This window comes from Polypterus senegalus, chromosome 13 (genome assembly GCF_016835505.1).
Source record: "Polypterus senegalus isolate Bchr_013 chromosome 13, ASM1683550v1, whole genome shotgun sequence".
In the NCBI taxonomy this organism is placed as follows: Eukaryota; Metazoa; Chordata; class Cladistia; order Polypteriformes; family Polypteridae; genus Polypterus; species Polypterus senegalus.
Window position 1 is genome coordinate 77,594,223 of NC_053166.1, and position 16,484 is coordinate 77,610,706.

General features: G+C 39.2%; 1 protein-coding gene across 8 annotated transcripts in view; it reads right to left on the bottom strand.

The window, feature by feature from the left end:
• The window catches only part of iqsec2b (IQ motif and Sec7 domain ArfGEF 2b), a 335,147-nt gene that overhangs the window by 8,642 nt on the left and 310,021 nt on the right, over positions 1-16,484 (bottom strand). For all 8 annotated transcript variants that reach the window (XM_039774838.1, XM_039774837.1, XM_039774840.1 and 5 more), the window contains 6 exons: positions 9,829-9,995; positions 9,005-9,144; positions 5,653-5,778; positions 4,289-4,388; positions 4,013-4,174; positions 416-604 (listed from right to left, as the gene is read on the bottom strand). In XM_039774838.1, the coding sequence (XP_039630772.1) occupies positions 416-604; positions 4,013-4,174; positions 4,289-4,388; positions 5,653-5,778; positions 9,005-9,144; positions 9,829-9,995 (884 nt within the window). The remainder of the gene's footprint in view (positions 1-415; positions 605-4,012; positions 4,175-4,288; positions 4,389-5,652; positions 5,779-9,004; positions 9,145-9,828; positions 9,996-16,484) is intronic.

Below are 16,484 nucleotides of genomic sequence, written 5' to 3' on the forward strand. Positions count from 1 at the left end.
TTGTCTAACCTGGCCAATGACAGGACCTCTAAATAAGCAAATACTCAAATACCCAGGCACAAAGCTGACAGTGGCATGTCCAAAATAATAGTTTACCGAGATACTATAGATTATCTTTAAACAGTTGAAAACCTGCTATAGCAGCCAAGTAGTAAGTATTGTAAGGAAGAAAAAACAAATACATATTTTTGCAAAGGAAAGAAATGCACAATACAAATATTTTCCTAACTAGAAATTAAAATAGTAAATTCTGACCTCAAACAGTGAAAACTCAAAAAAGTGAAAAGGAGTGTGATAGTTTTTATTAATCAGAAACTTTGCCAATGTCGTAAGGAATTCTGAATATTTCTTTTAATATGTATTGTTTAATAATAAAGATACTGCATTAAGATGTCACAAAAAATCTCCTGCATACCTGCTTCTGACAGGTCTCGCAGAGAAGAACTCAACGCTGTCCGCTTGAGTCCTTCTCCTGTTGCATAGCTGTCATCCAGACTGGGGCGGTTCAAAGTTCCATTCACTGTGTCATTTTTTACTCCACCGACCACAGGCCCTGGTCCTGCTAAACTTGCCCGCATGACTCCTTTCTGTTTCTCCAGTTCAGCTGTATTGCAGAGGAAACAGATCAGAAAACCATGCCATTGATATATACATATACACATACAGGTATATATGTATATATACATATAATGCATAAATATGTTGTCTTCTATAACAAAGCACCTAAAAAGTTAAACAAAAATTACTGACACACTCTGACCCCCAAACTTTTCATTGTTCTCATGTATAATTTGTCTGTCTTCCCTGATTTGGATGTAGGTCAAATGTGCATTCATTTGCAAACTCCTGTCTACAGTAAGACACTGAAGTATCCAGTGCGCTTACTTTTCCCAGCAGTCTTTAGTGTTTGCAACTTTCTAGCAGTGCAAATGTGAAAACTCATCTTAATTCTCATTAACGTCCTCTGTGAGAGTGTCATACAAAGAACACGTGTAAAATTGTAAGTACTCTACTCAGTCATGTGACAAGACATGACAAAGTGTAGTATAAAATGCAAATCAGTGTAAAAGGAGCATGATATAAGGTGATTGGTTATAATTAAAACATTAAGACGTCCTAGAAAGGTATACCGCTAGCGTAAACGCAATCAAGAATTCACCTGTCTAACTTAGCTGAGCACATTCTACCAATGAGATAACTGGACATGACAATTTTTGATCTCTCCTGGTTAGAATAGTTAGCTAACACCAGGTATATGGCATAGAGTATTCCCTGACATTTACAAATCTGACCTTTATATAGAAAATGAGAAATAGTTCATCAGGCAACACTGCTTCGGCAGAGAAATATTATTGTAACATTATAATAATCCAAAGAATAGGCTGGAAAGGAGGAATAATTTATTGTAGCCAGTTTCTGTTCATAACCATAAGCCACTGGACATTCTAGAGACTCCTGCAAAGTCCAGAATATTGCAAGAATATTTCAATCAAGTGAATAATTCCTGTAGTATTGATTGGCATAGCCTAACTAATGCCACAGTAAATTCATTTGTCCCATGCCAGAAGTAACCAGGCTGCAAATGATTGAGAAGTACGTGGTGCTGAAACGTTTCCCATTGTAAGAAAATGAGCTTGTCTACAGTATGTTAACAAAAGAAAAAAGTAAACGTTATTAATCTCTATATGATCTAATGCTAATCTGAATACCTTTAATTGTAGCTACAAACTGGCCAGCAGCCATTTATAATTTGTACATTTTGGACAACAGTGTCGTTTACTTGCTGAAAGGTGCTGTAATGAATGGCTATTTCACTGATATGCACTCTGTTACTACAGATAATTACACCGGCATTTGTTTTAAATTACTCAGATTTATAATATCCTAACTGTTACAGGGTTACATACTGTAATTGCTTAGGACCCCTAACTGCAAACCCCTACACAATATTTGAGTGCAGAAACAACCAACCACATATGCCCATTCACTTGAATGTGGAGCAGTGCTGGGCAAACAATAGACCCAGGGCCATATCCGGCCTATGACATGGGTCCAAATGACCTGCAAGCTTCTCTTGGAAATCTGTAATATTCTGGCCCTTGTGAGGTTTTCGTAAGATGATGATGCTAGATTTGCCTGTGTGCCTTCCAAACAACAATTAAATAAACCAGTCTGTAGCACTGAAGTGTGTAAGTTTTTAATTATTTGTTTACCTTTGTTTTACATGTGTTTTTGTAAAGAATATGAGTCTACACATTTATGTAGAGTGAAGCACTTATTTGTCTTTTATAAGACCTGGGGCTGTGGTTGGTTATATTACCTTGGAACTTTCCTTACTATCTTGAAAAGGTGTGCTGTATTGGATAAAAGCATTAACTAATTTTGCATTTTTATAAACCACCACCTGACTCAATACTAGACGAACCCTGTTATACTGAAGCAATTCCATTCAAAAGGCAAAAACAGCAAGAGGTGTTTTTTGACAAAAAGTGTATAACTGGAACACCACAAATGCTGTGATAGCGATACAAACAACAATGATGAGAGGAGTAGTAGTAGTGTGCCCATGTACTTCCAGGCCATCTAAGAGAGAATTCCTTCAGTGACCTGATTCTTCCCAAAATATCTTCCCAGCAGGCTGTGATCAGTAGACACTGAAGCCAGCATAACTGGCTCCTTATTCTGTCATATTAAGCGAGCAAGGTAACTGTTTAACAAACTAATTTAGCAGCCTGTACTCACAATCACTAAACTAAAAACTTCGAAGACTTGAACCTACTTCACCATCATTTTTAGCAGCTGCTAAAATTGGCAGATCTTTTACTGCCTCTGGCCATGAGGCCAACTTAACATAGCCATGTCTTTGGCTTTGGCTAACCATGTCATGGCTGTGTCCTGATGTGGTTTCCATGAAGTTCACAAGCAGGGCAGGAGTTACTATGCACCGCAGACAGGATCTTGTATCCACATTAAACTGATACATCTGGATGGAAAATACGTGAACAGAAGTCTAACTCAAACAATAACTGGTATAGAAAGGCAATGGTGGCCTAAGGATTCCATTCTTGTAGCACCCTTGATAAGATAACATGGGGTATTACTGTCAGAAACGTCTTCGCAAAGAACACTGACCCCTTAAATATTTTTGCTTGTCGTTTTATATACAGAAGCTCCCTCTCAGTAAAACAGTCCTTACTTAAAGCAGTTCAGTTCTTCTAATTGAGAGGTCTAAGAGATTATTTAAAAGCTGCTATGGAAAATGATATTAATGTAAATTAATGCTTTTAAACTATATAATACAGAATATTTGATCGTACACATTAGGTAAACTGAGACTTAAGTATAAGTGATATTTAACATTTTGACTGCCTCAATGGTGTACCACTAAAGAAGCACTAACTGCTTTAACCTTTATATCCTATCTAATTATCTGTTTACTGCTTCATTTTTCTGATATGCTAATACCTAACTTTCTCTCTCTGTTTCTTGCACTATGCAGATTTTACACAGTTGCACAAATCAGTGGATAGAATGTACACATAGTGTGTTTACAATTATGCAAAATATCTGACAAGGTGACACAAGCTTCTACTTTAAAATGAGTTCTTCACTTAGAACATGGAACACAAATGTGAAGAATTTTAAGGATAAAGTCTCGCTAAAATATTAGGAAGTTCATCACAATTCTTGTTATGTTCTTAAATTCATCAGCTCCTTCTACTCTAAGTTGCCCCACAGACACAGTAAGTAGTTAGGAGCACACAGTGAGCCACAAGCAAGCTGTTGATTCTCACAGTTTTTTTGCAGGGGATTTCTTAAAAGTAATTTATCATCATGTTGTTTACCTGTCTGCAAAACAAATCATGGACTTCCAACCACTACGACTCCAATTATACTACAACCGACATATAATGTATCTATTGACTGTCTCATTTTATGTTAATAACAAAAATCTCTCTGCTTAAAACACTTTTTATGTAATAATAGTCTGCTTCACTGCCAGTGCACTTACATTCCACTCTGTATTTCTCCATCTCTTGGACTTCAGCAATGCTTTCTCGTAGGTCACTTGAAAACCGGGTTCGGTCTTGTTGACTTGGGGCATTAAAGATTATGAGAACTTTCCTCTCCCCACCTGGAATTGCTGATGTCAGTCGGATGCCATAGGGGTAGTCTTAAGAGTAGAAAAGAGTGTGTTATTTCAGTATGAATTCAGAAACTAAAATCACAAATAAAGCAAACAGACAAAACAATTCACATCAATTTTGGAAGAAATCAAAAAGCTTACATGAGTTTTGGAACAAGTGTACTTGCATCTCCACCAGAGGGAAAGACTGGCGAAAACTGTATGTTACTGATGTCTTTTTCTTTTGGAAGATCTTTGTTACCTGTGAGAAGACACATATGCTGAATAAAAGTCTTATGTAATCCATTAGAAGCTAGAATATTCTTTGGCATGCTTGACTGTTGAGAAATACAGTACCAGTACCAGTTTTTGCTCAGAAGAAGCAGCCATTGGGATGAAAGATATTTTCCAGCAAATGTTACTGAGATTTGAGACCTCGGGCCACTTTTACGGATATAATCTCTTACATGCTTATTGCATTACTAGAATGTTTGCCTTACTACAACTCAAAATCTCAATTCTGATTTCATCCCAACAGTGTACACAGTGAAGCCGCGTTTGTAACAATGAACCTAAGCGTAGGGAGCACCTAGTGGATTTATGTCACTGAACTAGAATAAGAAGTTCTATTCATTAGTATAGAGTTATACAAGAAATAAAATTCCACTGACACTCTCCTAGCTACAGGGAGATTCACTTGAAAGAATATTGTGATGTAACTCCCGTTTGGACGAAGCAATCTGAACCAATAAAATACGCTATATACCTTGACGTATATGTAAGCGATTGCATTTCATGTGATGCTGGAAGTGGTTTCCGTTTTCTTTCCGGATACAATTCGATGTGGCGCTCCATGTTCATGAAGGTATCAGCAAGTGTCAAGGGGAAATAGCAGTAATTTCACATTGGATGTTTTCCTTCAAATCTTCCACAATGCAAGGCTTGTTCCGATAGACTTTTCCTTTGAGCATACCCCAATGGAAAAGTCTGGTGGTGATCTGGCGACCATGGTGGGTAAAGCCCCTTTGAAATTACCCTGTTGCCGAAGAAGGACTCAATTTCTGCCATGCTCCTTGCTGATGTGTGATATGTTGCTCCATCTTGCTGGTAGAAACCTTCCGTTAACTTGTGATCATCCAGTTGATTCTGACATCGCTTAAACAAACTGGTGACCCAATAGGTTCGCACCATGAACACACGCTGCTCAATACTGTACACCACCATCCTGATGAGAAGTCGAGTGACTGAGTGAAGTGGTATGTTGCAAACAGAGGTTAAACGTTGCGACGGCTGTCCGACGCCTACATCATCGCTCCGACGCAGGGGCATCCCAGCTTGTTCGAAGTTCCATATACTGAGGAGCACATTGCACGTTGTTTTGTTCAGATGCTTCATCCTAGCAAGAGTTATTACAGAATATTCAGGGCCTCTTTCAAGTGAATCTCCCTGTACTAAATAGTGTTATAATATATATGTGGTGCTTGATAACTGATTTGCATCATACTAATAACCATAGAGTTTCTTACTACAAGTAAGTCATTGAAGAGGAAAACTTCCCGCTGGTGTACACCTGTCCTCTGTGGGCGGTTGGGATCAGGGACCTCATACAGCTGGCAGCAGCACACAAGTCTACGATGAGGCAATGATAACACCTGGGCAAGGAGAAACAAAGGAAGATAAAAGGTCAGGAATGCAATAGCCCCATTTAAGAAAGAAGATGAATTTTGGAGAAGGTCAATAAGCAGCAAGTATGTAAAAGAAAAATCATACTTGGTGCACATCCTCCCTAAAACCACGCTATACAAGACTTCAAGTCTCAGGACAGCTTCTAGTAGTCGCATAGTGTAGAATATGTGAAGAAAACCTATTTAAAATGCAAGATAATTCTATTTATTTGCACATTTTGTAAATAATGTGAAATCAGATTAGTGCACATTCCATGGCTAGTACCACTACTTATTGGAATCGATGGATATGAAGAAAAGTCGAACATTCCATTCACCATTAGGTCTGACTTTTCCTGTTTACTTACTGATTTATTAACTAAATCTATATGAGGTTTACTGTGCTGTTTTCTAAGTGGAAAATCAGAACTGTTAAAACCAGTGTCAGGTATTACCTGTTTATAATGCTAAATGTTTTCATTTTGGTCCCAGGTGAATGGATACGTGATGTTCTTTAGTGACATAAATGATAGACTGTAAAACTCAATGATGTTAATTTCACCTTCTAAACTGATTTTCCCTGATCTGAGCCTTGACTGGCTAAGATAGCTGCTTTTTGCTTTTCATACATGTGGCATTCCAATAGTGAGCTGCTCTTACTGGGACTTTAAGGTGCAAACTTGGGTCTTGTCTCTTCCAGCCAACACAGACAGCAAAAAGCAACCATCTGGGCCAGCTGAGCCAAAGGAGGGCAACATTGGCTGAAATGGGTAACTGAGCTTTTTGACAATGAAGGAGTCTTTTATTCTGTAACAGGCTCACTCTACTGACAGTGCCATTCATGCAAAAACACTATGGTTATAATCAGCTGTTCTGTCTCACTGGCCATGTACCAAGTGCCACCCTAACATCTGCATCTTGCAGTTTTTTTTACACACCTAGCAGCATGATGCGGTGGACACATACAAACTATTTTGGGGGTACACATCTTTTTGAATAAAATTCCTTGGTTATTATTCCTACTGACCTGTAAAAACATCTAGTGCTTTCTTTATTATTAAATAAGTCAGCTTCACCTATGTATGCCCAATCACTACTCTTGCAAAAACCTACAGAAGACAGAGAACAATCCCTCAAGACAGAGCAAATTAATGTTATAGATAAGTATGTCTGTGAATCTCAAAGCCTCTTCATGGATGTGACTTTAACATATTCTGTTTTATAACATGACTATCAGGCCACATTAAGCCTCTTGGTTACTCTCTTTGGTTCATGTTCAAGAAAGCAGGGGAAATTCTCTAAAGCATGAAAGTGACATGGCTGCTAACAGTATTATCTTAATATAGATTTGAATTGTCAAGATGAAAAAGTGGAGTACTGTGGGATATTGTCAATCAAACTATAGTCATAAATGAAGAAAATATTAAGGTGAAATCATCAATAAAGTGTAAATGACAAAATTTCTAAGGGGCTGAGAAAAACAAACACTAGGTGGCATAATAGTAAGGAATGATAACACATAAATGAATGACTCTTCCGGTCACTTTGGTGTTAATTGCTGTTGCCTGGCAAAAGCAGATATGATTGACATACCATTACCATATAGGCCTGGTTAAGAGTGTGGTTAGGTGGGAGATGTGGCAGCAGTAAGATTAATAATATGCTTAAAATGATGAAAGTGAGGCAAATAAATAGTAAGAGTTATTTAACAATCTTTATGTGGTTTTGCTGGCTGGCTATTTTACACCCACAATCCTTTCATCCACCTTTTACAGCCTTAATTATCTATATTGGTAACATACATTTGTCTTATATTATAGGCTTATGGGTTTAAAGAGTCATAACTGTCATGTGTACACAGTGAAGTGAAATTTTACTTGCCTTTGCTTTCATCTCATTTACCCTCTAGACATTTACCTGTCCATTCTCTTAAATTTGCTTCAAGTTCTGCCTTCATTCAATAACATCAATCAAACTTTATTTTAATTAGCACCAGTTTGTTTTACCTCAGAACTTTCCCTATACACATCTGTTGTTTTCATTTTTGTTCATTTGTTTATCCATCCATCCATTATCCAATCCGCTATATCCCAACTACAGGGTCACAGGGGTCTGCTGGAGCCAATCCCAGCCAACACAGGGCGCAAGGCAGGAAACAAACCCCGGGCAGGGTGCCAGCCCAATGCAGTCATTTGTTTATGGAAAGACAATTGTTTAAATAAAGTTACTAAATACAGTTCAATGCAATAAAGTTCTGTGGTGGGCTGGCGCCTTGCCTGGGGTTTGTTTCCTGTCTTGCACCCTGTGTTGGCTGGGATTGGCTCCAGCGGACCCCCGTGACCCTGTAGTTAGGATATGGCGGGTTGGATAATGGATGGATGTAATAAAGTTAGTGCTTGTGGCAAGTGAATGCATGCTACAATTGTGAAACCAGACTTTTAAGTTAACTTATTCTTTAATATTTCCCTTACAATCTCTGAAATGTGAATTTCTGTTAACCTGGTGGTACATTACATGATTTCTAGTTGAAGGGTTGCTGTAACTTGTCTCCCTGAGGATGTCAGATTATGCAATTAAGCATCGCAGGAGATAACAAATTACATAACTCCGTGACAACTTTTTGGCACAGTTTCAAATTTTCAGAGTGTTGTGAGTTTGCCGTATGCTGACAGCCAGTTAACATGCTGCCTGACACTGTCTATGCCTGTATGAAAGCTGAACGCTTTCCAGGAATGGTGAATTCAGCTGCAGTTTTGGCTTGTTCATTTTCTTTTTTCAATTCTGCCATAGTAAGACAAATGCAAGACATCAGACAGATGAGCCTGTCTTCTTGTTTATGTGGTCCTAAACACCAGTGATTTTTCTTTCTTCATGGTCACATTGTATGCACTATACTTCCATTTGAGTGCTCATTGATGGTCCAGTCCTGGTCTTCCCCCATTGACTTACGACAAAATCAGACGTGTTTGAGTTTGTCAAATTGAGTAGCAGACTGGACCAATTCACCGGGAATGTCAAACTAAACAACTGCCTCGACTCTCTAAAATAACATAAATGACGTCTGCAACTGAAAAACAGTGGAAAAGTTATGTAGTGTCATGGGTTCTTGATAATATTCCATTGATATTTATTGTGTGTCATTCTCACATCACTACTGTTTCATTCAACATTCTCCAAGATATAAAGAATGGATTCTGAATAAGTCGGGACTTACAGGCTTCTTTCCCACAATGACCCGTTCAACAGCCTGAACCTGTGAGACATGGTCATCGTTTGTCCGTAGCTCCCATTTCTGAATGCGTTGATAGATCCCCACTAGGAGGTCCCTTGGAATGTCCTGCCCATTATCAACACCTAACGCAGTTATAGAAAAAGAAAAAAGTCAATCAAAAATGTGGCAGTGCTTAAAAGGCATAAAAAGAGTCTGGAAGAAAACAATACTTTTTCTTTTTAGCATAAACTCATGTATCAAATAATCTTTGCCCACCATGTTACGTCGTGAGTCAAATAAAAGCATAACACTTGTAAGACACAAATCAAAGTGGCTGTCTTAGGGAAACCGAAAGGAGTTTAAATATTATCTCTGAAGGCACTCTAACAAAATGAAGGTACTTATGAAGGTCTGAAATGGTAAATGTGTATATAAAGAGAGCTGTAAAAACTACATACTTCCTTAACGTCAAAAGCCTACTTCTTACCGGAATGTTTTGTGAATATCATTTTCCCTAATCAAATCAAACACTTCAACTCCTGAAACTATAACAAAGACAGTGATGGAGATGGAAGTGTGACTTTCTGAGATCAGCAGTTGAAGCTGATGTGGAACATTTACTAATGCTAATTGCAACTTCTCAAAGTTGTCGGTCAGCTACCTTTTTTTTTTTTAATTGCAAAAAAAAAGCAGCCAACATTAAAGCCCAGAGAAAATAAATCATCTTTAAAGTTTTTTCCAAAATGTCCAGTTTAATGAATAAAATAATAAACAGCCCAGTGTGGCAGATATGGCAGATTCCGAGATTGTTTGTGAGGCTTTCTTACCTCGCAAGTTCTTGATAAAGTCATCTAGCTTCATTTTTCTTTCTGGCTTCACGCTGGGACTATACATATCCGTGTTGAGCAGAATTATGGCAAATGCCAAAATAAAGATGGTATCTGGATTTTGAAACTGCCGAACCAGTGCTTGGTTGCACACACAATACCTTTGGCTGTAAAGAATAAGACACAAAAATATTATGAACATATTTATAACAGAATGCAAACTTCAGCATAACTGCAAAACTCGACTCTTTCAGTTTAATATTCACAACTAAAGTGATTAGCACAATACACGAAAGGTTAATTCTAGGGTTACCCCAGGAGACAGATGAGTGGAGATGAAAACTACTGTATATCCATCACCATATAACAGATTATATAGAAATAAATTAGCTTGGCAAAGAGAAAGACAGAATATGAATTGGCCTTATTTAATTATTTTTCACAGACCTCAAAAAGAACTGCTCAAGTACATGGGTTTTAGAATTATATTACTGTACATTCAGCAAAGAACATATGAAATTTTAATTTAACACAGGTGCTATTCTAATTTGGAGGACATTTTATTTTTAATTGGGAATAGTGACTTTAACAATATTTTCACACAACACTTTCCAAATGGCCAGTTTAAAACATTTATTATACCACTTTCAAATTTTCTTTTATACATATGGCTTGTAATTACATCTTGCCTGAAGAGGGGGCCTGAGTTGCCTCGAAAGTTTGCATATTATAATCTTTTTAGTTAGCCAATAAAAGGTGTCATTTTGCTTGACTTCTCACTACATCCATAACAGCTAACACAGTATAACACTCTGGTACTACATATAGCTTGTGAAGCATGCCCTCTAGTGTTCACACTTTGTGTACACTGTCTTAAAGCAGCTTAATCTAACTAGATGTTACATTTACAGCATTTATTTGGCTGATGCCTTTATCCAAAATGACTTACAACATTTCAAATACAATTTGAATACAGTTTGAAATCCAAGGCGTTATCCTGCCATCCCAGAGATCAATTTGTTAGACACAATGCCATTGTTAGACACAATTAAAACAAATTTAAAGTGAAGTCCTTCCCATGCTATACAATTTAAATGTAACAGACACTAAAATCAACAAGTACATTTACACACACAAAACCCAGAGAAGGTGATTAACTCAGTTCAGGAAGAAACCTGGTTTCTTAAAAGACCATGTTTATATGGGCAAGTATACTTCAGGGGGCTTTCTTTGAAAAATCCTCCAACATCATTAAAATGTACAAAAAAAAAAGAGTTAAACAACATCATTGGCCACTGTGAATTTGATAACAAACATGAAGCCTGTAATAATTTTCTTGTGTTTTACAAATACATTTAGAGTTCATATGCAGTGAAGTAAATAACATTCATCCCCTTTTTACATCCTCAATATGAACCACTCATGATTCGTGGTAGGAACACTGAACAAATACTGTGTCACCCAATCAAACTGTTTCAACATATTTAAAGAAAATAGCTGGATTAAAATTAAACTGACACTTTATTAATATGTTTCAGTTACTGAATTACATGCTGCACACTTTGGTTGTGTGACTGAGCCATGCAAAGTAGCGACATGCTGGTACATTAGCTTTTTATCTTACCCCCAGTGCATCTGGAATAACAAAAGCACTAGTACTTTTCCTCCAATAAAATAATTATTGGTTACCTAAAAAAGTATTAGGTTACTTGTTACTTTAAAAACTAATCAGACTACGTAGCACACATTACCTTTAACGTGTTACGTCATGACACTACTCCCAAGATTGTGCACTGTACATTCAGCTCATTAACATAAATTTAGTGACCTGTCTGAATAATATTCAGATTATTTGAAAAAGGACAAAAAATAATGCAATCTCTACTGTATGTTGTTGATGCTTTTACCTATGGTTGCTGAAAGCATGCATGGGCAAACAGAGTGCAATGATCATGCACAGACTACAAAATCTTTAACTCGGTTAAGGGTTTACCTTGCCAGATACCCAGGTTAGTACTGGAGAAATTTACTCTGTTAACCGGGTTTCTCAAAGACCAATCAGGGTTAATTTTGTTGATAAAAAGTAAGATGAAAAATACTCGTCAACTAAAATTTTCTGGGATGAAAATGGAACCAAACCTAAATAAACATGTGCCTTTAATGAAGAAAACTAGTATGAATGCTTTTAAAATCATTAATAAAAAATAAACAAAAAGAAGATGTTACAGACAACTGGACAATGAGTGATGTGAAGCTCTTTGCACATCTCTAATACACATGACACGGCCCACCAGCAAATAACAAGCTTGAATGCAGTGGTGCAATTTTAAAAACTTATATGCACGCATGTAACAGGATAACACTACTTTAGGGCGCTATCTGGAAATCATCACATTAGCCAGAATCCTGCTCCACTCCACTCTGGTATATCATCCAACATGATCCAACTTTAATTACAACACTGTTGAATATAAAACCCAGCGTAAGCAATGTGGAATGAAGCTCATAGGAAAGAACACCACAAACCAGAAGAAGTACCTCGAGTCACGCAATCCTGAGATTCATGCCAAGGTATGTAACGTTATCTAGGTGACGACTTGCCTATACCATTACCTCTTGTTCCCCAAAATACGGGACTTCCATATGGCCCAGAAGTACTTCGGGCAGTGGCCCTGGCACCAGAAGTGCCCCTGGGTCCTCAATAAAAGGGACTGCATTCCCTTATTCAGGCAAGTTGGAGCTGGAAGAACACAGATCAACACTCGACTGAAAGAAGGCAAGTATGGTGAGAAGAAGAAAATTATTGTGAAGAGAGTGAGAACCTGTGCTTGTGTGCTTTTTGTTAATTTGGGGAAGTGTAATGAATAAGAACTCCTTTATTTGAACCCGGGACTCTTTGTGTGTGAAAATTAAAGGAATACTTTGAAAATACAACAGATCTCAATGGGAAAAAATCCTGCTGGATATCTATACTGATATGGAGTGGGTAATGTGTTGGGAATGAAAGGATGCCACATTGTTTGATGAAAATGAAAATTATCAACCTACAGAGGGCTGAATTCAACGACACCCTGAAAATCAAAGTGAAGAAATGATGCGGCATGCTACTCCATTCTGCCGAAAGTTCACTGCAGCAACTCAAAATCGTACCTAGTAGTTTGTATGGCCCCATGTGCTTGTATGCATGCCTGACAACGTTGGGGGGTGTTATAGGCATGCTCCTAATGAGATGATGGATGGTGTCCTGTGGAATCTCCTCCCAGATCTGGACCAGGGCATCACTGAGCTCCTGGACAGTCTGAGGTGCAACCTGGTGGCATTGGATGGACCAAAACATAATGTCCCAGAGGTGTTCTATTGGATTTAGGTCAGGCGAGCGTGGGGGCCAGTCAAAGGTATCAATTCCTTCACCCTCCAGGAACTGCCTGCATACTCTCACCACATGAGGCCAGGCATTGCCGTGCACCAGGAGGAACCTAGGATCCACTGCACCAGCACAGGATCTGACAATGGGCCCAAGGATTTCATCCCGATACCTAATGACAGTCAAAGTGCTGTTGTCTAGCTTGTAGAGGTCTATTCGTGCCTCCATTGATACGCCTCCCCAGACCATAACTGACCCACCACCAAACCTGTCATGTTGAATGATGTTATAGGCAGCATAACGTTCATCACGGCTTCTCCAAACCCTTTCACGTCTGTCACATGTGCTCAGGGTGAACCTGCTCTCATCTGTGAAAAGCACAGGGTGCCAGTGGTGGACCTGCCAATTCTAGTACTCTATGGCAAATGCCAATCGAGCTCCACAGTACTGGGCAGTGAGCACAGGGCCCACTAGAGGACGTCAGGCCTTCAGGCCATCCTCATGAAGTCTGTTTCTGATTGTTTGGTCAGAGACATTCACACCAGTGGCCTGCTGGAGGTCAGTTTGTAGGGCTCTGGCAGTGCTCATCCTGTTCCTCCTTGCCCAAAGGAGCAGTTACCGGTCCTGCTGATGGGTTAAGGTCCTTCTTTGGCCCTGTCCAGCTCTCCTAGAGTAACTGCCTGTCTCCTGGAATCTCCTCCATGCACTTGAGACTGTGCTGGGAGACACAGCAAACCTTCTAGCAATGGCATGTATTGATGTGTCTGCCATCCTGGAGAAGTTGGACTACCTGTGCAACCTCTTTAGGGTCCAGGTATCGCCTCATGCTACCAGTAGTGACACTGACCGTAGCCAAATGCAAAACTAGTGAAAAAAAAACAGTCAGAAAAGATGAGGAGGGTAAAAATGTCAGTGGCCAAATGTTAAACCATTTATTCCTTTTTTAGGGGTCGTCTCATTGTTGCCCCTCTAGTGCACCTGATGTTAATTTCATTAACACCAAAGCAGGTGAAACTGATTAACAACCCCGTCTGCTACTTAACTGACCAGATCAACAGCACAGAAGTTTCATTGAATTGATGCTATACTCTGATTAAAAAGTTACTTTAATTTTTTTCAACAGTATATATATTGTGATGGATGGCAGGGGCCCATGCCTGGCCAGGACACCTCTTCACCAACGCCTCTTCACCAGGGGACAAGGGTGGGAAGCCCAGTATCTCCCCCTGGACGCTAGATGGCAGCCTCCCTGGGTTGCAATGGTGCCTCGGACTCCCCCAGTGTTTCATGAAAGTTGGAGTTCTGTGCTGCTCTGTGGGGTTCCACAGGCGCCGCCAGGGGGTGCTGCAACAGGAGCGGCTGGCCCCTTTTGGGCACTGGTTTCGCCTTACCCAGAAGTGCAGCTGGATGTCGGCAATCAACCACCTGGAGCACTTCCAGGTACCCAATAAAAAGGAGCCAACGACCACCACTTAGCGGCCCGAGTCGGGAGGTGGAGGACAAAGCTTGCTGTGGAGGAGTGGTGGGGAAAGAGAAAGTGCTTAGTGCTTGGTTCACTTGTGGACTGTGTTGTGGCTGGAGGGATTACGGGGAAGACGTGCCCTCCAGCTGAAGAAAAATAAATTCTTGTATTATTTTACCTGTGCCTCCCGTGTGAATTTGTGTCGAGTCGGGTGCTATATAATAATAATAATAATAATAACACATTTTATTTATTTGTAGGAGCTTTCTATAGGGTGGTCCAGATCTAATTATGCAATTTCCATTACACTATAACTTATTAAGTTTATTACATAGAAAATCATCCGAAAAATCTCGGACCATCGAGAAGTGTGCGAACTGACGACATGAAAAATCGTCTTTGCACGAACTGGAATCATGCCTGCATAAATCAAAGTCATCCAGAGGATCTGGATCTGCATAATTAGATCTGGACCACCCTGTAAACACTCAGGGACACCAAACAATAAACAAAACACAGATTATAAAGCAAAAGTAAAATCAAACAGAGCAATTGTAATCAAAGAGAAAAAGCAGTGTTAAACAAATGAGTTTTAAGTTTAGATTTGAAAAGTGAAAATGTTCAATATTTCTAAGCTCAGGTGGTAGTGAGCTCCAAAGCTGGGGAGCAGAGCATTCAGTTGCTATAGTGGTAAGATGGACGAAGGGGTCAGTCAAGTGGATTGAGGAAGAGGATCTAAGGGTACAGGAGGAAATGGCAACATGGAGGAGGTCAGACAGATATGGAGGGGCAAGGTTGTGGATATCCTTAAAGGTTAGTAGGAGAATTTTGAATTGAATTCGGAACTGAACTGGAAACCAATGAAGCTGCAAAACGGGAGTGATATGGTGAATAGAGGCAGTTCTAGTAATGATGTGGGCAGCTGAATTCTGGACCAGTTGAAGCTTATAAAGAGATTTGCGAGAAAGACCAAAGAAAAGGGGATTGCAATAATCCAGACGAGAACTGACAAAGCTATGAAGAAGGATAGCAGTGGTGTGGGGAGTGAGTTAGGGGCGAATACGATTAATGTTACGCAAGTGGAAATATGCAGACTGGGAGATGCTATTGATGTGGGACTGAAAGGATAAAGTACTCTCAAGGATGACACCCAGTCTCTTAACCTGTGGGGAAGGGGAGACAGAGGAATTATCAATAATAAATAAAAAATGATCAGTTTTGGATAATGTTGATTTTGTACAAATGAGGAGAACCTCAGTTTTGTCACTATTTCATTTAAGAAAATTTGAAGAAAACCAGGATTTGATTTCTGCTATTCAATCAGTAAGTGAGGAGGGTGGAAAGGAAGCAGTAGGTTTGCTAGTGAGACAGAGATGGGTGTCATCAGCATAACAGTGAAAGCTAATATTATATTTACGAAAGATATTTGCCAAGGGTAAGGAGGTAAATAATGAAAAGGAGGCGTCCCAGGACAGAGCCCAGGGGCACACCTGAAGTAACAGTGGTGGGTTGGGATGTGAAAGTTTTAAGCTGAACAAACTGAGTGCGGCCTGAGAGGTACAATCTGAACCAATCTAGTGGAGTGTGGGTAATGCCAAATCGAAGATAATCTATTGAGAAGAGTAGTGTGACAAATAGTGTCAAAGTCTGCACTCAGATCAAGGAGGATGAGAATTGTAATTAAACCTGAATCAGTTGCCATAAGGAGGTCATTAGTAATTTTTATAAGTGCCGTTTCTGTACTGTGGAGGGGATGAAAACCAGATTGGAACTGTTCATACAGATTATTTTGAGATGAATGAGAATGAAATTGAATAGACACTATTTTTT